Below are 24819 nucleotides of genomic sequence, written 5' to 3'. Positions count from 1 at the left end.
TACCCACAAATGGTTATCATTTTGAAGACCTGCTGTAAATCCTTGCTATTTTTTTCTTAAAACAACAACGCCTTCCACTTTATCAAAGAATGGCCATTTTAAACTTTCCTTTGTTGCTTCTCTTGTGAAGCGAGATTTTTTTTTCTCTTCCTAACCAAATCCGATATATTTTTCAGATCTTATTCCTCCCCCCACCCCACTTTTTTTTAAAAACAGAGAAAAATGAACTTCTAGGAATGCTATTGATGCTGCAGTTAAGCATAGAGACCTTCTGAATTTCTGAGTAACTTCTCAGTCCAACACAATAAACATCAGGAAACTCAATTGGCCTAATATATTCTTAATTTCAAATAGAGAAAGGGGTGGAAAAAAGTGAAATATGAGACTATTTCCACTGGGCACGCTGTAAATCTTACAAAATACAGAGGCTTTCTCGTTCGGCAGACATCAAAGCAAGGTGGCCCAGGAGATTAGAATATATTTGGAATCTTAGTTTGATGAGCAAAACTTCCATTCGGATATTTATTATGCATGGCTCGGCTTTCCCTTTTTACTGTTGCTTTCTCTCTCTCTCTCTCTCTTTTCCCTTTTGTTCTGTTTATCCACAGCGTCTTTTCTTCCTGCAGGAACAGAGGAGGAAGTATCCGTTTCACAAAAGCCCCAAAAGAGAATGGGATGGGTTTTTTTTCATTTCCCCCCCCCTCCCAAAGTCCGGTTGTTAAGCCCACGTGGCAGAAACAAACTTTTCTTTTATTGCATTCGTTCCCCGAGGAGCGGGATTTTTTTTTTCAGGCGGGCCGTGGGAGGATCAGACAGGCAAGGAGAAGTTGGGTTTGAGAAGGGCTGGTAGGGTTTCCTACAAATGTTGAGGTCTTGGAAAGAGAGAGAAGGAAGAAGTGAAAGGGGTGCCGAGTCGCATCATTGCTGGGAATTTATTTATTTATTTATTTATTTATTTATTTATTTATTTATTTATTTATTTATTTATTTATTTATTTATTTATTTGTTTTATTTTATTTTATTTTATTTTATTTATTAAATTTATATCCCGCCCTTCTCCCCAAAGGGACTCAGGGCGGTGAACAGCCGAGAATTAAAATAACATACAATATAAAAGTTAAAATAATTAAAAATAAATTAAATTAAACGGCAGCCCCAATTTAAAACCCCTAGCAATACAATTAAAAAACTAACCCATAAAACTTATTCAGGCCAGGCTGAGATAAAAACGTTTTCAGGGCCTTATGGAAAGTGCGGAGATCCGGAATCAACCGTATTCCAGGAGGTAGCTCGTTCCAGAGGGCGGCTGCTCCCACAGAGAAGGCTCTCCCCCTGGGGGCCGCCAGCCGACATTGCTTGACCGACGGCACCCTGAGGAGGCCCTCTCTGTGAGAGCGTATTGGCCGGTGGGAGGTTATCGCTAGCAGAAGGCGGTCTCGTAAATACCCTGGCCGTTTGTTTATCTCCTGCCTTTATTATTTTTACAAAGAAACCCAAGGTGGCAGCACACCGTCCTCCTCTTATTTTCCCCACACAACCTGTGGTGGTGGGTTGGACTGAGACAGAATGATTGGCCCAAAGTCACCCAAAGAGGGAGGAAGGGAGGTAGGAAGGAGATTATAATGAGAGTGAGGGAAGGTCTGAGGGAAGCCACCTCAGGCCACCACAGGTGCCCCCGACACGAGTGACGTCAAGCTGGCCACGCCCGTCCCTCCTCCCCCGAGGTCAAACACAACCCTGACGCGGCCCTCAATGAAATCGAGTTTGACAACCCTGAAAGTAGAAAATCGGGTGGCAATATTTGCAATACAACAAAGCCCATTTTATGAGAAAAATGAAGAGGCACACACCGTCCCTTCTAGTCCTCTTGTTTTGTTTTGTTTTAAATAAAAACTGAAAATGTCCAAGGTGTCGGAGGTTTATACCCCTTCTCCTTTTAGAGGTCAGATAGGATGAAAAGGCCAACAGCTGTTCGGCAAACAGCCTGGATGGGTTTTAATTGTCTCTTTTTTTTCCTCGAACAGCAGTAATTCTTGCCGAGATTGTCAAGGGCCTTTTTACGCCTGGGACGTAAGGGTACCATATTTTAAGGTCGCATGCTTAACCCTATGGCATGGCTACCGTATACGTTGGGACCTTTCCTTTCTCATTCATGACTATCCGAAGAGGGATGCGGGCAGGATGCGAGACGAGAGTGTTCACAAGCTTTAAATAACTTATTGTGTTAAAAAAGGGACAAAAGAGAGTGTATTTTTTTCTCTCTGTCCTACAGTTGATGAGCATTGGTCTTGAATGCTCCTTGGCAAGTTGATTGATTTGCTGGGGTAAAGTGTCTTTGTATCCCACGGTTGATCTTTTGACCTGGAAGATATTTTACTGACCTTAACTTCTTTCTTTCTTTCTTTCTTTCTTTCTTTCTTTCTTTCTTTCTTTCTTTCTTTCTTTCTTTCTTTCTTTTTTCTTTCTTTCTTGCCTGCCTGCCTGCCTGCCTTCCTGCCTTCCTTCCTCTTTCTTTCTTTCTTTCCTTCCTTCCTTCCTTCCATTCCCTCCCTCCCACTTTCATTCCTTCCTTCCTTCCTTCCTTCCTTTTCCTTCCTTCCTTCCTTTCTTTCCTTCCTTCCTTCCTTCCTTCCTTCCTTCCTTCCTCTTTCCTTCCTTCCTCTTTACTTCCTTCCTTTCCTTCCTTCCTTCCTTCCTTCCTTCCTTCCTTCTTTCCTTTCTTTCTTTCTCTTCTTTCTTTCTTTCTTTTCTCCCTCCCTCCCCCTCTTTCTTTCTTTCTTTCTTTCTTTCTTTCTTTCTTTCTTTTTTCTTTCCTTCCTTCCTTCCATTCCCTCCCTCCCACTTTCTTTCTTTCTCTTTTTTCTTTCCTTCCTTCCTTCCTTCCTTCCTTCCTTCCTTCCTTCCTTCCTTCCTTCCTTCTTAAAACCAGATGTACCATCCAACAGAAATGTGGAGGAGAAGAATGGTCACACTATTGTCTAGCTAGCTGGAACAAATAGAACAAACACCCTAATGAAAGGGTTGTGGACATCATCCACAAATTACTGCAGTCGACAATTTCTGTTGTGAAATTGAGAAGCCATTCTACGATCGGTAGTATTTTTGTTTTCCAGATCACCATCATTGGTAGAACTGGACTGCGGTTCCCACTTTGATAGAAGAAGAGCTTTCTAAATGCTTCATATGGAAGAAATAAATATATTTTCTTCTGGAGATATTAATGCAGAAGAATTGATCCTCTTGCTTGGAGGGGGGGGCGGGCTTAGCAAACCCACTTCCAAACTGAGATTGGTATCCACTATTTATTTTCTAATGTTCTATCCCTCACCTGTAGCTTTCAGATGTCTCAATGATGCTGTCATCTCTATAACTAAGTCCATCCTACTGCTGATCTTTCTTCTCTTCTCTTCTCTTTTCTTTCCTCTTTTTAGCCTTATAGGTTTCTCCAGAGAGCTACGTCTTCATATAATATGTCCAAAGTAGGATAATTTGAGCTCGGTCATTTGTGTCTCCAGTGAGAATTCTGGTTTGATCCTAGACTTGTTGGAATCCATAAAATACTTTTCTATAACTTGATGAATTCTGTTACAGTCTCTTTATTGGAAATCCAGATGTTGACACAAAAGGAGGAGGCCAATCCAGCCTATGATAAAATTGGATGGCCATGGAGCTGATGTCATCCCTCCGGGGTGAATCAGACAGGAAACATGATTAGATGAGTTAAGTCTACTTTATGGTAAGGTTACATGAACAGAAACTTGCAGGGTCCAGAGGCTCAAACTTCCCACAGGCACTTTTAACCATCTAATAAATTAGGGTGGGTCCTTCCTCATTTTCTTCCTCTAGCCATTAAGCAACGGAGGGCCCTGCTTCTCTTCTCTGATGGTTTCCTAGGAAGCCTCACTTTTCTTCATCCCCCAAGGCCACCTACGCTTTCCACTAACTTCTAGAAAGCAGTTCTACTCTGCTCCACTAAACCTGGGGCAAAGACTGGAGATGAAGTAGCAATAGCACTTAGATTTTTATATCACTTTACAGTGCTTTACAGCCCTCTCTAAGCGGCTTACAGAGTCAGCTTCTTGCCCCCAACAATTTGGGTCCTCATTTTACCCACCTCGGAAGGATGGAAGGCTGAGTCAGCCTTGAGCCTGGTGAAATTTGAACTGACAAATTGCAGGCAGCCGGCAGCCAGCAAAAGTAGCCTGCAGTACTGCACTCTAACCACTGTGCCACCATGGCTCATATAGATTTATATCTATATCTAGGTATATGTATGTTTGTGTGTGTGTGTGTGTGTGTGAGAGAGAGAGAGAGAGAGAGAGAGAGAGAGAGAGAGACAGGCTGACAGACAGATATACACATATACACAGACAGAAAGACACACACACACCTCTTTGCTTATTTAACAGTATATAAATATAAAAACAGAGTCGAGGCGATTTATTTTAGAAACGTGGAATGTTTTGATGCGTTCGAAGTGTGTCTCTTCCGCACAACATCCTCCTTCAGGCTTAGCAAGGCCGGCTGAGGTAGGGACGTGCCCTCCGTATAATGATATAGAAGCTGCTGCCTTTTGCAGTCGTTCCTCTGTGTGAGTTAAAAGGTATAAATACGGCGTTCGCAGAACGGCAAAGGAAGCTATTATCTCTAGACGATGAGGCAATAATATATGCTTATCAAAGCAGAACACGGCTCTGAAAGCAGCAAGTTACACTTCGGTACGGATTCATGCCAGAAGCCTATTAAGCCTATTAAGTTGATGGCGTTTCCTTCCTTTCCCCAAAGTGGCATTAATCGGGAGAACAACAAAACAACAAAATCTTTTATCTTTCTTTATCTCCCTTTTAATGAATTGCAGGTATATTTGCACGCGTGGACTTTTTCCGGGGCCTCGCTTCCTCTCTATGCATTTCTGCTTTTAGCAAACTGGAGAGTTAGCAAATGTAGAGGGGGGAGGGAACTGTTCTGCATCCTTGTTTCATTTCTCTTTCCCACTTCTCCTTCCCCGTTAAGTAACGGTCATGTAGTCTCATAAATTGGAGAGCCAGTTTAGGGTAGTGGTTAAGACACCAGGCTAAATACTAGGAGACCGTGATTTCTAGTCCTACCTGAGGCATGAAAGCCAGCTGGGGGATTTCAGGCCAATCACTGGGAGACTGTGAGTTCTAGTTCCGTTCTAGTTCTGGGCATGAAAGCCAGCTGGGTAACTTTGGGTCAATCACCAGGAGATGGTGAGTTCTAGTCTCGCATTAGACATGAAAGCCAGCTGGATAATTTTGGTCAATCACAAGGAGGCAGTGAGTTCCCGTCCTTCCTTAGGTATGAAAGCCATCTGGGGCACTTCAGACCAATCACCAGGAGACTGTGAGTTCTAGTTCCGTTCTAGTTCTGGGCATAAAAGCCAGCTGTGTAACTTTGGGTCAATCACCAGGAGACAGTGAGTTCTAGTTCCGTTCTAGTTCTGGGCATAAAAGCCAGCTGTGTAACTTTGGGTCAATCACCAGGAGACAGTGAGTTCTAGTTCCGTTCTAGTTCTGGACATAAAAGCCAGCTGTGTAACTTTGGGTCAATCACCAGGAGACAGTGAGTTCTAGTCTCGCATTGGACATGAAAGCCAGCTGGATGACTTGGTCAATCACCAGGAGACAGTGAGTGATAGTCGTTCCTTAGGCATGAAAGCTAGTTGGGGGACTTCAGGCCAATCACCAGGAGACTGTGAGTTCTAGTCCCATTTTAGGCATGAAAACTGGCTGGGTGATCTTGGGCCTCTCAGCCCTAGGAAGCAGGCAATGGCCAACCACTTTCAAAATATTCATGGATTTTCTCAATTGCGTAGATTTTTCTTTTGGTTGGCTCATTATTCATCCTCAGTGGATAGTCCCACCTTTTGAAAATGGGACTTGGGATTCCCCACTATTAGCGTCACTTCTCATTGAGAGAATCAGCATTATGACAAGTTCCACAAATAAACAAGTTGCAGAGCGAGCAGGACTAATGGAAAAGGCTTTAATCACCTTGTCAGGTTACTACCATCTTGCCTTTTTTAAAAACCCCTTCTGCCCTTCCTTCTTGGACACCTGAATGAAATGCTTCCATACAGAATTACTATTTCTTTCCTTTAAATCACACCTGTGAACTTGATATGGCATGAGAGATTAGTTAAGTTATTTCCCCCTACAATTGTCAATCCTGAGAATAAATCTAGGAGAAAAACCACCCTTAAAATAAGTATTTCTTATTTCTCAAACAAAACTGAGCCATATATATCCCCCTCGACTGCCGAATGGAAATATTGACCTTCCTATTTTTCATTCCGTTCCTGTCCTTCCTTTTATTTTTGGTGCGCTTCCTAGGTATTTTAGAGGCAGGCTTTGTTGCCGTCGCTGGGATTTCTCCGACTCCAGAAAGGAAGGGAAAAATACTTAATAATAACTCTCACCCCAGCATTCCCCTGAGTCTCTCGTCTTTGTATTGACTGCGTAGGCCAAGCTAGCCGAAGTAGATTATGCTGAGTTTTAAAGTCACCCGCAAAGCTCAGCGCGGCAAGGAAGTTGGAAAATTGCAGGTTGAGGGGAAGACAAAACAAGGGTTGTGAGGGCAGGGACCGAAAGCAACAATTTTGTAAATCTGCAAAGGTCGAAACAAGGCTTTGGTTATACAGGGAGAGGCTAGAAAAATCCCATCCCGTCTCCTTACTGTAAGAAAGCTGCTTTTTTTTTTTAAAAGCAGCAGTGGTTAATGTACTCTATTTAAGAGTCGTGGGAAAGCCACGGCTTCTGTTTTATTGGGTTGCTATTGAGAAGCCAACGGCGTAGCTTCAAGTAGGTGCTTGGAGATCTCTTAATGGGCTGCCAAGACCAAGACATCGATTCTGTGCTACACTAGCTACCACAGTTCTAGGCTGCATAAACAGAGGGATAAAATCAAGATCATGTGAAGTGTTAATACCACTTTATAATGTCTTGGTAAGGTAAGGCCACACTTGGAGTCCTGCATTCAGTTTTGATTGCCACAAGGTAAAAAAGATGTGGAGACTCTAGAAAGAGTGCAGAGAAAAGGAACAAAGAGGATTAGGGGACTGGAGGCTAAAACATATGAAGAACGGTTGCAGGAACTGGGTATGTCTAGTCTGATGAAAAGAAGGACTAGGGGAGACATGATAGCAGTGTTCCAATATCTCAGGGGCTGCCCCAAAGAAGAGGGAGTCAAGCTATTCTCCAAAGCACCTGAAGGCAGGACAAGAAGCAATGGGTGGAAACTCATCCAGGAGAGAAGCCACTAAGGAGAAATTTTCTGACAGTGAGAATCATTAATCAATGAAAGGGCTTGCCTCCAGAAGTTGTGGGTGCTCCATGTCTGGAAGCTTTTAAGAAGAGATTGGATAACCATTTGTCTGAAGTGGTGTAGGGTTTCCTGCCTAAGCAGGGGGTTGGACTAGAAGACCTTCAAGGTCCCTTCCAACTCTAGTCTAGTGCAGTCTAGTGTAGTCCTATTCTATTCTATTCTATTCTATTCTATTCTATTCTATTCTATTCTATTCTATTCTATTCTATTCTATTCTATTCTATTCCATTCCATTCCATTCCATTCCATTCCATTCCATTCCATTCCATTCCATTCCACTCCACTCCACTCCACTCCACTCCACTCCACTCCATTCCATTCACTAGCTCCTTCCCGTCTCTTAAAACAACAGGACCTGGGACGATCGTATACCGAAATATGAATTACTCAATGAGTTCTGTGTTGCATATGGTCTTCAGCCATTCGTCGTCTCCGCAAATCCGTTGAGTGCTTTTCGAAGCACTGAAGTCTGACATGTTAGTTATACCTGTGCTGGGCTAACAGTGGGGAAGCCAAGGCAGGCAGAAAGGACGACGTGTTGCAACAGCTGGCTTCCATAAAGAACAGCGGTCTCCCTTCCCTTTTCCTCCTCCCTCGTTTCTCTCCTTCTTCCTTTCGTTTCTCTCCACAAGCAGGCAGCCATTTTTCAACAGCTCCCCGAGGGGAAAGGGAAGAAAACTTTTTGAAAAACCAAAAAACTTCCACTACAGTTGTTAAATGAAATAGTTGATGTCGAGCACGATGCAATAATTCTTTTTTTTAAAAAAGGAGGGTTACCGTTTTGTGTTGTGGGTCCAAAGGACAGGCGCGAATCTTAAAACCAGAATTTCCATTCCCAAAAGGTTTCCACAATTTTGGCCTCTACTGTAAACACAACCCAAAAGAACTGTTTTCAATTGGATAATTTGCAGGAGTTGGAAAAGGGAAGACATTGCGGCTTAGGAACTAAAGTTCCCTCCATCTCTGGCTATTTATTTTGGTCCTCAACCCTTGAAGTGAGAAGGGCTTAGCGAGAGCTCAGAACTGATCCTTGTTAATCTCTGCTGGAAAGTACATTAGATCTCCCGATGAAAACCTTATTTGTTGACAAAATTAAGTGCTTGCTAAAGCTAAGCAGAGCGCCCTTTCGCCTGTTTGGTTCCAGGAATGAACGGGAGAGAATCCAATGGCCAACGTGGCCTAAATCACTGCAGTTCTTTGAGGGAAGGTCTTACTTCCCTGGCCAGCTGAACCAACGGTCTAGACCAGAGGTCTTCAAATTTGGCAGCGTTAAGACTTGTGGACTTCAACTCCCAGAATTCTCCAGCCAGAATTCTGGGAGTTGAAGTCCACAAGTCTACAGCTATGCTGGCTGGAGAATTCTGGGAGTTGAAGTCCACAAGTCTTAAAGCTGCCAAGTTTGAAGACCTCTGGCCTAGAATCTCTTTGTGGCACAGAGTTATCGATGTTGTGGCTTGTTATCTTTCTCGCTGGGCCCATTCAGGATGTGTTTTCAGCAGGGAAGGGGAGTGAAGGAAGATAGCCTTCAACATATCCTAAACATTAGAACCCCCCCCCCAAATTCTCCGTTGAGCGACCCATGAGATAAGGCAGACCTACGTGCGTTGTTTGTTGGTCCTCAGGTCTTAGACATGCCTTGAGAAGGAAAAGAAGGGAGATCCTGGACCGAAGTTGAAGGCGTCACTCAACATCGGGTGAAACAGAGTTTCTCTGGACAATCATCTGTCATTAAAGGTCATTAAGGGAATGAAAAACCCCAGAGTTGACCTTACTTTGATAAGAAGGCCCCTTGTTCAAAAGAACATCTTCCAAAATATATATATATATATATATATATTAGAGAGATGGAGTGTACCACTCAAGCTTTTGATTGATCAGATCTTCTTTACAAAATTAAAACAAACAAAAAAAAAAACCCCAACAGTGTTGATTTGAGGAAATGGCTTTCCAAGTTGATAATATCTTTGGCCGCATTTCTTGAACCCTTGACCTCACGCTGTCAGGGTATTTCTTATCACCTTCTAACCTTTGGCTAAGCCAGGTTTGAAAATGAGAATTGAGCACTTGGAAGCTCTGTTATTTTATATTCACGGAGGCTGACCTCATCACCCTGAAGTCATGGTTTACTTAATCATGTAAGGCACGTTGGCAGTATAAGCAACATCTCATTGTGAAAGGAAATGTATACATTTTTATACATTTGCACTTTCTGTGCAATAGTACAGTTGAGTGGAATAGTTCATGTTATAAATCCCGTGATGGGAGAGGTTTATTCTCTCATTGCATCTTAATGATCCTTCCTTCCTTCCTTCCTTCCTTCCTTCCTTCCTTCCTTCCTTCCTTCCTTCCTTCCTTCCCTCCCTCCCTCCCTCCCTCCCTCCCTCCCTCCCTCCCTCTGTTTTATTTCCTCCCTCCCTCCCTCCCTTTTCACTTTCCTTCCTTCCCTGTTTTCCTTCCTTCTATTTTTTCCTTCTCCTTCTCCTTCCTGCCTTCCTGCTGTCCTGCCTTTTGCTTTATTTTCTCCCTCCCTCCCTCCCTTTTTCACTATTTCCTTCCTTTCCTCTTTTCCTTCCTTCCTTCCTTTTGCTTTATTTCCTCCCTCCTTCCCTCTTTTTTCACTTTCCTTCCTTCCCTCTTTTCCTTCCTTCCTTCCTTTTGCTTTATTTCCTCCCTCCCTTTTTCACTATTTCCTTCCTTTCCTCTTTTCCTTCCTTCCTTCCTTTTGCTTTATTTCCTCCCTCCTTCCCTCCTTTTTTACTTTCTTTCCTTCCCTCTTTTTCTTCCTTCCTTCTCCTCCTTCCTGCTTTCCTGCCTTGTGCTTTATTTTCTTCTTCCCTCCTTCCCTCCCTTTTTCACTATTTCCTTCCTTTCCTCTTTTCATTCCTTCCTTCCTTCCTCTTCCTCCTCCTTCTTCTCTTTCTCCTTCTCCTCCTCCTCCTCCTCCTTTCTGCCTTCCTGCTTTCCTGCCTTTTGCTTTATTTTCTTCCTCCCTTCTTCCCTCCCTCCCTTCCTTCCCCCACTAATAAGTAGCCAATGGGAAAGAACAGCGTGAGACTGAAAATGTATCTTTAGAAAACTGCTTTACAAATATTTCAACCTGGTGGGTTGGTGGTTTTTTTTTTTTAAAAAAACCCAAATAATCTGACAAAAATGAAATCTGGATTCCCAATACTAACTTGATGATGCCTTAAAATTTTCAGCTTAAGATTTCATGTACTTTGATTAAATACCAAACCGAGGTGGTCTCGTTTTTGACCCATCGTTTACTGTATTGATTTCCAGGCCATAGAACTGTAATAAAAAGGGGCATTGATTTACTGTCCCTATTTGCTTATGGTCTGTTTAATTAATTTTATGCTTTGTTTCTTTCTTTATTTGTTTTATAACGTTTATGGTGTTTTCTCTTTGCTGCCAACCACCCCTCCCCAATCCCTCCTCTCCTCCCCCCCCTCAAGACGAGTCTCCTGCTCCATGAATTACGAAAAGAAGAACAGATGCAGGAACAAAGGAATGAAAAAACCAGCAGCCTTCTCCCCCTCCTGGTTGAACGACACGCTCTGCGTCAGGAATGGCTGGTGAGGTGAGAAAGTGGTATTGAAGGAGATCACAGTGGGTCCATTATACACTTTGTTTTAAATGTAATGGGAGAAAAAGTAGAATCTTTTCCTTCCTTCCTTCCTCCCTCTCTCCCTTATCTCAAATTTCCTTCCTTCCTCCCTCCCTCCCTCCCACATCTCAACCTAACTTCCTTCCTTCCTCCCTCTCTCCCTTATCTCAAATTTCCTTCCTCCCTCCCTCCCTCCCTCCCACATCTCAACCTAACTTCCTTCCTTCCTCCCTCTCTCCCTTATCTCAAACTTCCTCCCTTCCTTCCTCCCTCCCTTCCTTCCTCATCTCAACCTCTTCCTTCCTCCCTCCCTTATCTCAATCTTCCTCCCTCCCTTCCTTCCTTCCTTCCTTCCTTCCTTCCTCCTTCCCTTATCGCAATCTTCCTTCCTTCCTTCTTTCCTTCCTTCCTTCCTTCCTTCCTTCTTTTTTTTTTTTGTGATCTTTTGACAAGCCAAATCAATGGGGAAGCCAGATTCACTTAACAACCGAGTTACTAACTTATCAACTGCAGTGCTTCACTTAACAACGGTGGCAAGAAAGTTCATAAAATGGGGCAAAACTCACTTAACCAATGCCTCAGAAATGTTGGGCTCAGTTGTGGTCGTAAGTCCAGGACTACCTATCCTTGGGAGGGAATGTTCAGACATTTAAGAGTTTTGCCCAGGTAGGAATTCAGACACACAGTTAAATATTTATACACCGTGAGTGTGTGTGGCTTGGGGGGAAAAAAAATAACAACAAGGGAACCTACCAAAGGTTAACACAGTGAATAGATCAGTTTAGTAGAGCAAATATGCAATAAATATGGATTTTTTTTCTGAATGGAGGGAAACGTCAAACTCTCTTTGAACGCTTCTACTTTCAATGGGGTTTTTTTTTTCCCTGTTGTTGTTGTTTTTCCCTAAAGCTATCAATTTATTCCCAAGCTGGAGCCAAGTGGCATAATTGAGCCTCTAGGACAAAAATGTTAAGTATTTTGCAGGCATCGGGGTGGAGAAGAGAGGGACGAGAAGGTTGAAGAAGGGAGGGAGAAAACAGCAGACAAAGCACAGGGCCTCATTATACCTAAACACCTGAAAGAAAATTTCAAGAGCTGGGTGCCTTGAAAGCATTCAAAAGACGGCGCCTCCAGAGCATTCTATAACTGCAATTAATTCCTCCTTCCCTTGACTCTGTTTGAGGTTTATGTCCCTGACTGACCTATCCTGAAGAGCCGCTATCTGTAGAATCCACCGAGTAAATAGTCTGTTGTGATTTATAACAAAATAACGTGGTTGGAAGGGACCTTGGAGGTGGTCTAGTCCAACCTGCTACTCCAGCAGGAGACCTTATACCAATTCAGACAAATGGCTGTCCAGTCTTTTCTTAAAACCCTCTAAAGATGGAGCATCTGGAGGCAAGTCTTTCCGCTGATTAATTGTTCTGACTGCCAGGAAATTTCTCCTTAGTTCTAGGTTGCTTCTCTCCTTCATACATTGGTTCTTGTTCTGCTTTAAGGTGCTTTGAGGAATAGGTTGACCCTCTCTTCTTCGTGGCAGCCCTTCAAATATTGGAACATTGCTATCGGGCCACCCTTAGTGTCTTTCTTTTCACTAGATTAGACGTATCCGATTTCCCTGCACCTCTGCTTCATCAAAGGTTTGGAGAAATGGTTAGGCTCCAGTGCTAATATAAACACATACACACACACACAAAGTGGTGAAAGTTATAAAACACCCAGTGCCTCTCTGGAGGAGCACTGTTGAGTTTTAGAGATCAGCCTATTGTGTACTTTGGAATTACCCAAGAAAAATGTGCTTCGACAGGAAATAATTAGCACTTGTCAAAGGCCAGGCGGTGGGTTATAGTATTTTACTTTTAGTAAGCTATCAAGGGATCGGTTAGATGAGATAATAGATTTTTGTTTTATTCTTCCTCCCTTCCCTTCCCTCCCCACCCCACTCCGGAAGTTAAATACTGGTGAATTTAATGACCTTATCCTGCACATTAGAGAAGGCATACGATGGGGAAAGGTAAAGAAAATAGATGAGTGAAGACATAGGGAGAAGAAAGAAAGAAAAAAGAAAGAAAGAAAGAGAAAGAAGAAAGAAAGAAAGAAAGAAAGAAAGAAAGAAAGAAAGAAAGAGGGGAGGGAGGGAGGGAGGGAAGGAAAGGGAAGAGAGGAAGGAAGGAAGGAAGGAAGGAAGGAAGGAAGGAAGGAAGGAAGTTATAGTTATCAAGAGGAATTCAGAATAATCTTGTAATTTTGCCAGATACCCTAACCATGGATTTTCTGTTCGGATTGGGTTATGAATATCTGGAATTTCAGATCCAAGTCAATTAAGTGCAGCCAGGACCTTGGAGAGCTCCGAATACGAGTGGTGCTTTTTTGGTTTTAATTGCCCCGCCTCTGTTGCTAAAGCCTCCAATAATGAAAGAGACTGCTTGTCCAGGTAATAACTCTGTGCGGGAAATTTCACGAGGAAGGTTGGGAGTGAAGCCTAATCAAAGTCCCTGGGAGTATTTAAGAGATGACCGGAATCTTTGGTCTAAGGCAGTGATGGCTAACCTTTTGGTTGTCGAGTGCCAAAAGGGGGGAGAGCACAGGGGGGTCGTGCGTATGCGTGCCCACACCCATAATTCAATGCCTCCCCCATGTGCTTTTCTCTGCACTCTTTCCAGAGTCTCCACATGTTTTTGGGTTTTTTTTATATTGTGGTGATCGAAATGGGATTAATATGGAGAGTAGGTTCCTAAAAGCTGTGGTTTATTTATTCTACCAAATAGCAGCCTGATGGGCAGATTGTTATAGCTGTTAAAAGAGTTTCTTGAGCTCTTCAAACTGACCTCTTCTTGACCTCTGTCTGCCAGGAGTCATCCTGCTCCTCCAAAAAAGGCACAGGCAGCTTCTCGCATCTCCTAACTCTTGGAGAATCCGACAACTGAAGGCCATCGACTGTGAATTTCAAATCAGCCGTGCAAAAGCAAAACACAGCCAGGAGAAAACGAGCTCAGTTGTTGGCTTTAAGGTCACGGTCCGATAATGAAAATTATTACCAAATTGTATGGAAGTTTAACTGCAAGGAGCAAGCTTGGGAGGCGGGGTCTAGACTATTGGGTTTGATAAATGAAGTGTGAAGTGGTCCATCTGGCTCAAGACAACTGTCTCCCCTCTTTGACTGAAGGGAAGCCTTTAAAAAGAACCACGGTACGTATAGAATCAACGACCCATAAGCGGAGCTGGAATAGATTAAGATTTAATGGCATCCGTTGAAGACATGTTCACATGGGGCTAGAGACAGAAAGGTGCAGTAGATGTTGGATTAAAAGAAAACAAAACACAAAATGTGTGCGCTCCCTCAATGAGACTCACTCCTGGATTTGTTAGAGCTTCTTGTCGATTTTTTTTAAAACCACAATTAAAACCTGTTATGTGTATTTATTTATTTAAATACTTGATAAGGCCAGCCTCTTCAGCAGAGGGAGGGAGGGAGGGAGGGAGGGAGAGAGAGAGAGAGAGAGAGAGAGAGAGAGAGAGAGAGAGAGAGAGGGAGGGAGGGAGAGAAAGATAGATGAAGGAAGAAAGATAGGAAGGAAGGAAGATAGTAAGAAGGAAGATAGAAAAAGAAAGAAAAAAAGAAGGAAGGAAAAAAGAAGAAGGAAGGTAGAAAGGAAAGAAGAAAAAAGAAAAAAAGAAGGAAGGAAGAAAGACGGAAGGGAGATAGAAAAAAAGAAAGAAAGGAAGGAAAGAAAGATGAAGGAAGGAAGATAGAAAGGAAGGAAGATAGAAAAAGAAAGAAGAAGGAAGGATGAAAGAAGGAAGGAAGGAAGATAGAAAAAGAAAGAAAGAAGGAAGGAAGAGAAAGAAAGAAGAGAAAGAAAGAAAAAGAAAGGAAGGTAGAAAGGAAGGAAGGAAGATAGAAAGAGAAAGAAAGAAAGAAAGAAAGAAAGAAAGAAAGAAAGAAAGAAAGAAAGAAAGAAAGAAAGAAAGAAAGAAAAAGAAAGAAAGAAAGAAAGGAAGGAAGAAGGAATACTTGGCCAGTGAGTTGGTCAGATAAATGTGCTTACATGCAACGTTGGCAGAAATCCTGATCATGGTTGTTTAGCGTGTTGTTAACAGAAAGGGAGAAGAGATTTAAATTAATAGTCATGTTTTTCTATAGCTATGGCAAATGATGCATATATCATTTCTGTTAGTGATTTAAGATGACGTTTCCAGGGCATTAATTCAAGAGTGTCACCGGCATCTGTTTTACTTAGCACTGAATCAAAGTGGTGCTAACTTCAAGGTTCTGGGTTAAACAAACTCAACCAGCTTCAACCCAGATGCTAAAAGGGGCTGCGATTCATAGGCTGTGTGTGTGTGTGTGTGTGTGTGTGTGTGTGTGTGTGTGTGTGTGCAGAAGCTCGTTTCCACTGAAAGAAAAGGAATCAAATTGGTTTTGCCTAATGAGGGACACGGGCTGTGACAAATCACTCCCGGCCAGAAGGTGAATGAATTAATGCCTGCACCCACAGATGGTCTCTAGTATCTCAGAACCACGATACGTAAATCGCCATGGTTTACAAGGGCCAAGGCTGGCCTGTCCAACCTTGGTCACTTTTTAAGACCTGTGGACTTCAACTCCCAGAATTCCCCAGCCGGCATCAACTCTGCAGTGTGAAAAGACTCTTAGGCTCTGCATCGACTCAACCGGGCTGAACCAAGCTTAGAAAACAACACATCTCCTTACTTATAAAATGTAAAATGGAGATTTGCTTCTGAGGTGTCCTCTTGGGGCACATTGAGTAGCTGGAGAGTCCTCAACTCGAGTTGACTTATCAAGGCACGGTATGGCTGCCTCGCGGATCCTAACTCTCAAATCCACTTGGAATAAGGACAGTATAGAGCAGTGATGGCTAACCTTTTGGCTGTCGCATGCCAAAAGTGGGGGGGGAGCGCGGGGGGGTTCACGCACATGCGTGCCCACACCCATAATTAAATGCCCCCTGCCCCCCACACATGTGCGCGCGACCCTCACACAACCCCCAGTTTTGGCACGTGATGGCACGGTGGGCCTGATAGGCCCGTTGTTTGCCCTCCCCAGGCTCCAGAGACTTTCTAGGAGCCTGGAGAGGGTGAAAACGGCCTTCCCCACCCTCCCCAAAGGCCCTCCAGGTGGGCCTGGAAGGCCCGAAAATCAGTTGGCCAGTGTGCGCCATCATGGGTGTAGAGTGTAGAATTGAACAGGACAGGACAGAACAGAACTGAACAGAACAAAACAGAACAGAATAGTTGGAAGGGACCTTGGAGGTCTTCTAGTCCAACCCCCTGCTTAGGCAGGAAACTCTATATCATTTCAGACAAATGGTTGTTCAATCTCTTCTTAAAAACTTCCAGTGTTGGAGCATTCACAACTTTTGGAGGCAAGTTGTTCCACTGATTAATTGTCCTCACTGTTAGGAAGTTTCTCCTTAATTCCAGGTTGCTTCTCTCCTTGATTAGTTTCCACCCGTTGCTTCTTTGTTTGAGAAGCAATTGTTTAAGAATTCTTGTTGTTTATGAAGAAATTGGGTGGAAACTAATCAAGGAGAGAAGCAACCTCGAACTAAGGAGAAATTTCCTGACAGTCAGAACAATTAATTGCTTGTTTAAGAAGCAATTAAATGGACAAGGACCTGTTGCTGAAGAGAATCCTATATGATTGCTTGATTGGTGTGTCCCTTTTGACCTCTTGGTGACTTTAAAGCAGGGTTGTCCAATCTTATCAGCTTTTAAGACTTGTGGACTACAACTTCCAGAATTCCCCAGGCTGGCTGGAGAATTCTGGGAGTTGAAGTCCACGGGTCTTCAAGTTGCCAAGGTTGGACATTCCTGTTCTATAATGTTCCGGGCTCATTAACCTAATTAATTAAATAACAATGGAGGGAGGAGGGAGGAAAGGTCAGCTAAGGTGAGGAACTTGGTGGATCTGATATGAAGAAAGCAAGATGTTTTTTTTCCTTAGCTAGGGTGATATGCGAACCAGCTCATGACTAAGAGCAACTTGAGTGGGAAGAAGTCTGGGTATGAGGTGGCTAGATGTTTCTCTCATTTCATACTATCAAAAATAGACTCTGATAATAAAATGCGTTTGGTCCTTGCCAGCTTTGAGTAACTGGTTGTGGATGCTTATTTCCATAGCATAACAAGAGACAGTTTGGTCTAAGCAGTTAAGGCACCAGGCTAGAAACCAGGAAATGAAAATGGCTGGGTGACTTTGGACCATTCACTAGGAGGCGGTGAGTTCTAGTCTTGCCTTAGGCATGAAAATGGCTGGGTGACCTTGGACCAATCACCAGGAGACAGTGAGTTGTAGTCTCGCCTTAGGCACAAAAGCCAAGAGGGGGACTTTGAGCCAATCACCAGGAGACAGAGAATTCTAGTCCTGCCTTAGGCATGAAAGGTAGTTGGGTAACTTTGGGCCAATCACCAGGAGACAGTGAATTCTAGTCCCGCCTTAGGCATGAAAGCCGGCTGGGTGACTTTGGGCCAGTCACCAGGAGACAGTGAATTCTAGTCCCGCCTTAGGCATGAAAGCCGGCTGGGTGACTTTGGGCCAATCACCAGGAGACAGTGAATTCTAGTCCCACCTTAGGCATGAAAGCCAGCTGGGTGACTTTGGGCCAATCACCAGGAGATGGTGAGTTCTAGTCCTACTTTAGGCACAAAAACTGACTGGGTGACTTGGAGCCAGTCCCTCTCTCTCAGCCCAACCAACCTCACAAGGCTGTTGTTGGGGGCAAAACAGGAGGAGGAAGGATATGTGCTGGATATTTTTTTATTATTCATTTAATGGATTTGTGTGCCGTCACCCATCTCATCTGGAGGCCACTCTGGGCATTTTACAAACCTTACATTCGCCACCTCGAGTTATTTGTAAAATAGAACTCAGTGCAAATAAATAAGGCATGGTCAAAATTAGACAAACGTCATTGAAATTATAAGTGTGTTGGACCTAGATTTTCATGCTGAGCCTTTGGAAATAAATCAGCACAGATTCTTAACCGTGGCCTGTTCCCTCTTTGCTTTCCAACAAGTATCTCAAATTTGTTCTGTAACCTGTTTTTGTTTGTTTGTTTGTTTGTTTATTTGTTTGTTTGTTTGTTTTGTTATGGCATTAGATGAAACCTAGTTGGAACTGGTTAGTCTTTCGGGGAACGTTTCCTTCTCCTGCATTTGGGACCCGCCAAGCTCAGGGGAATTAAAATTATTGGGCTTCCCAAAGAGGCCGGAGGGCGGAAGTTTGATAAATCACAGCCTCTGACAAATTTATAACCTGCGAGACGGAGTGCTTGCTTCATCACATGACAGACGAAGCACACACAGTCACATTAGTATCAGTTATCATCAGGCCTTTTAGAAACAACTTTGTCTGCCAAAGGCAACCGGGCATTTCGAAAAGAAGTTGTAAACTTTTTTTTTTTTTTTTAAATTCCCAAAGTGTGACTTGATTCCTGCCTGTCGGGTTTCCGAGAACTGGCTGGGCATGGTCCCTGTTAAGGACATAAAAGAAGGACTGCTTGTTGAATGATGGACGCAGGCCGAGTTTATTTTTAATTCGTTTCTCAGGGTTTCTGGCTGCCCTGATCTCAATCAAGGGTTTTTTTTCTTTTGACTCTGGGTAAAACAGTTGTGATCTTTATCGAGTTTCTTAGAGGGAATGGAAAGGACTGGTTGAAAAGGGGGGCCTTCTAATATTTAGATTTAAATGACGCGTGGGAATGTGTGTGGGTTAAGTTGTTTAGTTGGGGATAGTAAGACCAGTTTCAGAAGTTGTCTCTGATTAATCAGAGTCAGTTATTAACAACAGTTCGTTTAGTGACCATTCAAAGTTCCAACAGGATTGAAAAAAGTGACTTGGGACCAGGGGTGAAATCTAGCAGGTTCTGACAGGTTCTGGAGAACCGGTAGCGGAAATTTTGAGTAGTTCGGAGAACCAGCAAATACCACCTCTGGCTGGCCCCAGAGTGGGGTGGGAATGGAGGTTTTGCAATATCCTTCCCCCAGGAGTGAGGAGGGAATGGGGATTTTGCAGTATGCTTCCACAGCCACGCCCACCAAGCCACACCACGCCCACCAAGCCACGCCCACAGAACCGGCAGTAAAAAAAAAAATGGATTTCAACCACTGCTTGGGACCATTTTTCACACTTACGACCGTTGCGGCATCCTCGTGATCACGTGACCAAATTTCAGATGCTTGGCAACTGACTCGTATTTATGACGGTTGCAGTGTCCCCAGGTCACGCAATCCCCTTTTGCGACCTCCTGACCAGGAAAGTCAATACGGAAGCCAGATTCACTTAACAATCTTGTTGCTAATGTCGCAACTGCAGTGATTCCCTTAACCATTGTGGTCATAAAACGGGACAAAAAAATGGGACATAAAAAGGTCATAAAACGGGACAAAGCTCACTTCACAACTGTCTCACTTGGCCACAAAAATTTTGAGGATTTAATATACAAGTAGGAGGAGATATTACTTATCTCCTCCTACTTGTGACTATAACCTTGTTGCTTGTATCTTCTATTCTATTCTATTCTATTCTATTCTATTCTATTCTATTCTATTCTATTCTATTCTATTCTATTCTACAAGAATGAATATTCCTAATTATCAGATATTCTTTAGCTGGCCGATATTTTTGCTTCTTTTTTTATTTTATTTTTCAGGGAGGGTGGAGTTTTCTACTTTAAATGCATGCTTTTTTCCTCAGGTTCTGAAGGAAGGAGAAGGCCGGTTAACGTTCCCACAAAGCTTATTACTTCTATAAGCGGGCCGCTCGATGGCTAGGAGAGATAAGTGCCCTTTAGATGCCTCCAAATTTGTCTTTCGCTGCGGCGTTAGACCTTTAATCAGAATGATTTTTGACCATCATGGTCAAGGTTGATTTGAAGGAATGCCCTCGAGAGGAAAAGGTTAGCAATTTGTCCGCCCCATAATGGATTAATCGCTAACTGTAGTGTGTGTTTATCTTAAGGAGACAATTTACCACACATGAAAAGTTGTAATTTTATTTTATACCAAGGGTGTCCCTAGCGTATCTTAGTCATTTCCTTTGCCATGTATTTTCCAGGTTATAGATAAAGTCTAAATTCAGCTGTCAGCTCGGGGAAGTGTTTGAGGACGGTGGCGGTTTATTAACTGCTTAGTCTGCCTGTAGGTGACACTGTGCCGTGAATTATCAAGTTGTCTTTCAAAATCTGGCTCGGGTTGTTCGTGGGTCTGTATAAGGGCTGGGCAACTTTGGATTAATTAGTGGATTGATTAATTAATCAAGCGGGGGGGTGTCACATGAGAAAGTGGGACTGTTGTGGAAGGCCAAACTAAAATGGCTGCAGAGGCACGCATTCACACGCAAACGTAAATTGGGGGGGGGGAATAGCAGTCACCTTCAAAATAAAAGCCACACAATTGTACTGTATGAATGGCGTACAGTTATTTTACATTTGATTTCTAATTTTCGACAGATCTCACACAGGCCAGACAGAGATTGCCCTGGATGTGGCCCGGGGGCCATAAAATGCCCAGGTCTGGTCCATGTTTATGCAGAGATAAGCATGGATGATTGGATAGATGAATGCACACACACACACAGATACAGACACACATACACTCATGCAGCATGGTTTCCATAACTAAGGTGGGACTAGAACTCACTGTCACTTGTTGATTGGCCCAAGGTCACCCATCTGGCTTTCATGACTAAGGTGGGACTAGAACTCACCATCTCCTGATGATTGGCCCAAAATCACCCAGCTGGCTTTCATGCCTAAAGCAGGACTAGAACTCACCATCTCCTGGTGATTGGCCCAAAGTCATCTAGCTGGCTTTCATGGTTAAGGCGGGACTAGAACTCACCATCCCCTGATGATTGGCCCAAAGTCACCCAGCTGGCTTTCATGGCTAAGATGTGACTAGAACTCACCATCTCCCGGTGATTGGCCCAAAGTCACCCAGCTGGCTTTCCTGCCTAAGGCGGGACTAGAACTCACCATCTCCTGGTGATTGGCCAAAGTCACCCAGCTGGCTTTCCTGCCTAAGGCGGGACTAGAACTCACAGTCTCCTGGTGATTGGCCGAAAGTCATATAGTTGGCTTTCATGGCTAAGATGGGGCTAGAACTCACCATCTCCCGGTTTCTAGCCTGACGCCTTCACCAGTAGCCCAAATTGGTTTTTCGGCATCATCTGCAGAGTGGTTGCCCTCATCCCAATAACAAAAACACACACGTCGGAAAGGAGTTATCATAAAAATACCGATTTCACTCCACTGGCATGCATGGATAGGGTATCGCAAGCTCCCTTTTAAATGTCCAGCTTCGCTATCCATTATAGTGTGGGCTGCTGCACCCAGTCGGCGCTACCTTCCCAGTGTTAATTACAACCTACAAGACTGGTGCAGTTAATTTCGTGGCAAGCATATTGTTTCTCGGAGGCTCCCCCGGAGCAGCTCATAAATTATCTTGAAGGTAAAACGCAACTTGGAGAACCAGTTATGAAAATTCCATCCATCTCGCTTAGGAGGTGCAGCTGCTACTGTCAGCTGCTCCGCTGTTGTATTGTGAAGGAATTACGGTGGGTCAGGTTTAAGAGGCCAGGCCTGGCTGTCACCGAGAAGCCAACCTGTCCTGGCCCTGTCAGACAAGTACCTTCTGTTGATCCCTTGTGGTTTTACTTCCCGAGCTATAAACGGCAGGCTGGGACAGGTGAGCAGTCCCTAAGCTGTCTCTATTCATTACGTTACAGAAACTTAGTGTAAGTAGGCAGGTACGGAGGCCTCTCTTTCCTCCTCCTCCTCCTCTTCGTTCAACGGCACATTGCAAAAAAAGAAAAAAGAAAGAAGAAAGGAAGAATTAACAGGGTGTGTGTATGTGTGTTTTAGCAGGGGAGGTGGAGAAAAAGGCTAGGATTGGATGGAGCTTCTCTCCGTGTCTTCTTCGGGGACACGGGACACGAGTAATTAGCCCCGTAAACATAAACACAGATGTGCATTGATTGCGGGAGCAAGTCAATGGTCTGTGAAATCATTGTTGGTTTAATTGTAGGGAGGATTTGGTTTGACAGGAAGAGGGGACATCTGTTTATTATTTATTTTTTCCCCCTCCACCTTCGCATCTGAGGAGATGAACGTCCAAAAAGAAAAAGGAGTTGTGCACTCAAAAGTGCCACTCTGAAAATGAACTTCTTATAAGTTTATAGAGTGGATTAGCCAGGATTTTTTTTTTCCGCCCCGTGTTTCCTGGCTTATATCCTGCAAGAAATTTGAGCCAGAGGCACCTCTTGTCTGGGTGTGTGATCTTGGTTTGCTGTGTTGATTTATTTTCCACCCCACCCCACCCCACCCCCAAAAATGACATAAGTTGCCTTCCTAGATTTTGGCAATAGCTTCAAAGATAGATAACATTTCATAAATAGATGGATAAACAAGATATTTCTTTATAATTTTGACAAATTGATAAATTACAGCATAACAATGGCACTTAGACTTATATACCGCTTTATAGTGTTTTACAGCCCTCTCTAAGTGGTTTACAGAGTCAGCCTATTGTCCCCTCCAACAATTTGGCTCCTCATTTTATTGACCTCCGAAGGATGGAAGTCTGAGTCAACTTTGAGCCGGTGAGACTCGAACTGCTGGCAGTCGGCAGTCAGCAAAATTAGCCTGCAATACTGCATTCTCACCACTGCAACACCATAGTTATGGTTCCCAGTTTTTTCCTAGCTAGTTGCAGGGTCCACAGATTTTACGAAGCGAGACTATTAAGGCACACAGATGAAGGATTTTTTTTTTCAGCCAGTTTATTGAAGAGGCTGGCCTTGATGTGCTCTGAGATAGAATCAGAAAAGAGCTGGAAGGGACTTTGGAGGTCTTCTAGTCCAGCCCCCTGCTCAAGCAGGAGATCCTTTGCCATTGACTTGCCAGTGACTGCCTAGTCTCTTTTTAAAAACGTCCAGTGTTGGAGCGCCCACGACTTCTGGTGGCAAGCTGTTCCACTGGTTAATTGTCCTCGCTGTTAGGAAGTTTCTCCTCAATTCCAGGTTGCTTCTCTCCTTGATTAGTTTCCATCCATTGTTTCTTGTCCTGCCTTCTGGTGCTTTGGAAAATAAATTGGTCCCTTCTTCTTTGTGGCAGCCCCTCAAATACTGGAATACTGCTATCATGTCCCCCCCAGTCCTTCTTTTCTCTAGACTGGCCATACTCAGTTCCTGCAACCATTCTTCATCTGTTTTAGTCTCCAGGCTTTTCCCCTTCCATGCCTAAGGAGAGTCAGTATGATGGATTTCCCTTCTATTTGACCACTACTTTGTCCAGGTAGACCAGACAGGAAACATGACCAGATGAGCTAATTCTACTTTATGCTAAAGCTGCATTAACTAAATCTTTTAATTCTCAAAGTACAAATCACCCACTGTCTCCTTTACATCCAGAAAAACTAGAGTGGTTCCCTTCTGAACCTTTCTCCGCCCTTATGCAGCTGAGGGCTATGCTAACTCTTATCTGACCATTCCCTAGTCAGCATCTCATCCCCTGGTCTCCCAAGGTCCTTCTCACATGCCATTAGACTTAACTACTATACCACGCTGTCTCTCAAAATGTTACATAATGCTTATGAAAATACAGATAGTTCTCGACTTACAACAGTTCATGTAGTGGACATTCAAAATTACAATGGGAGTGAAAAAAGTGACTTATGACCGTTTTTCACACTTATGACCATTGCAACATCCCCATGGATGTTAGATAACAATCACACAGCCATCCGCAAATCTGTTTGGAAAACATGCTGAATTAATAACACGGTGCAAATTTGTGTTATTTTTGTAACGATTGTAATCTATGAAACCTATTTTATACTCAGTCTGTCCCTGGCAGTGGAAATACTATGTTATGTTGGGGGCAAAATATCACCTTTTGATAGCTTAAAAATCTTATTAAAATGTGGTTTTCTGGTACATATGAACCAGGTTTTTTTTCCCCCAGTAAAGTCTCTATTCAAGGGTATATAATAAAAAGGAAGGAAGAAATAATAGATCAAGGAGGAATTAGTTTCAGAATCCCTTTTATATTCTGTATTCTGTTGCTTCAACAATCCAGGAAGAAAACTTCATTTTCAAGATAGGGTCAGTATCAGGTCAAAAATACATTTGGGAAATTGCCTTATAGAAAAAATTCCAGGCCCTGAGAGAATGCCCATTGATTTTTCTATGATCTAAGTTTTATTTTCGTAGGATCTTATTTATAGATTCAGGACTATAAAACTGAGAACGGCTGTGATATTTGCTTTTTCCACTCTCTTCTCAGCAAAGGAGGAACAAATATTAGATACACTCATGGTGTTTGAAAAATATATTCTCCTCTCCCCCCATGCATATTTCCATCATGATTCTCTATAGTTTCTATGTAAATTGCATTATTTTGAAGTTTGATTGGAGACCTTATTCAACCCAAGGGGATTGTGATGGATGAGGTGTTAGTATACGTAAAAATGAAGCTGAAAACAAAATGACAAAAATCAACCTGAGGTACGATGGACTTTAGTCCAACATAGGTCATTTGCAGTATTAGAAAACTATTAATAAAGATTAATAGTTCATTTCCTTTGGGACACTACACTGCCAGGCAAGTAGATTTCAAAATAATAGATGTCTTAAAATGTGTGAACTTCAATTCCCAGAATTCCCCTGCCAGCATGTTCTCAACCATAGTGTAGAAGAAAGAAAGGCAGAGGCTGGGGGTGGAGTCAAGAGAGAAATCAGCCTAGCATAATTACATTGACACAAGGTTGCTGGAATTGGGTATGTCTAGTCTAGCTAGACTTAGCTCAGTGGCTAAGACGCTGAGCTTCTTGATCGAAAGGTTGG

At 43.2% G+C, this 24819-nt stretch overlaps 1 protein-coding gene across 5 annotated transcripts in view; it reads left to right on the top strand.

Moving 5' to 3' along the window:
* Positions 1-24819, top strand: part of FTO (FTO alpha-ketoglutarate dependent dioxygenase) — a 173600-nt gene that overhangs the window by 74572 nt on the left and 74209 nt on the right. For 4 of the 5 annotated variants that reach the window (XM_087876958.1, XM_087876959.1, XM_087876957.1 and 1 more), the window contains exon 8: positions 10801-10925. In XM_087876958.1, coding sequence (XP_087733084.1) covers positions 10801-10925 — 125 coding nt within the window. The remainder of the gene's footprint in view (positions 1-10800; positions 10926-24819) is intronic. The other variant, XM_087876960.1, reaches the window with a different exon arrangement.

This window comes from Pantherophis guttatus, chromosome 11 (assembly GCF_059756535.1).
Source record: "Pantherophis guttatus breed Tessera chromosome 11, ASM5975653v1, whole genome shotgun sequence".
In the NCBI taxonomy this organism is placed as follows: Eukaryota; Metazoa; Chordata; class Lepidosauria; order Squamata; family Colubridae; genus Pantherophis; species Pantherophis guttatus.
This window is presented reverse-complemented; position numbering and strand designations above follow the sequence as displayed.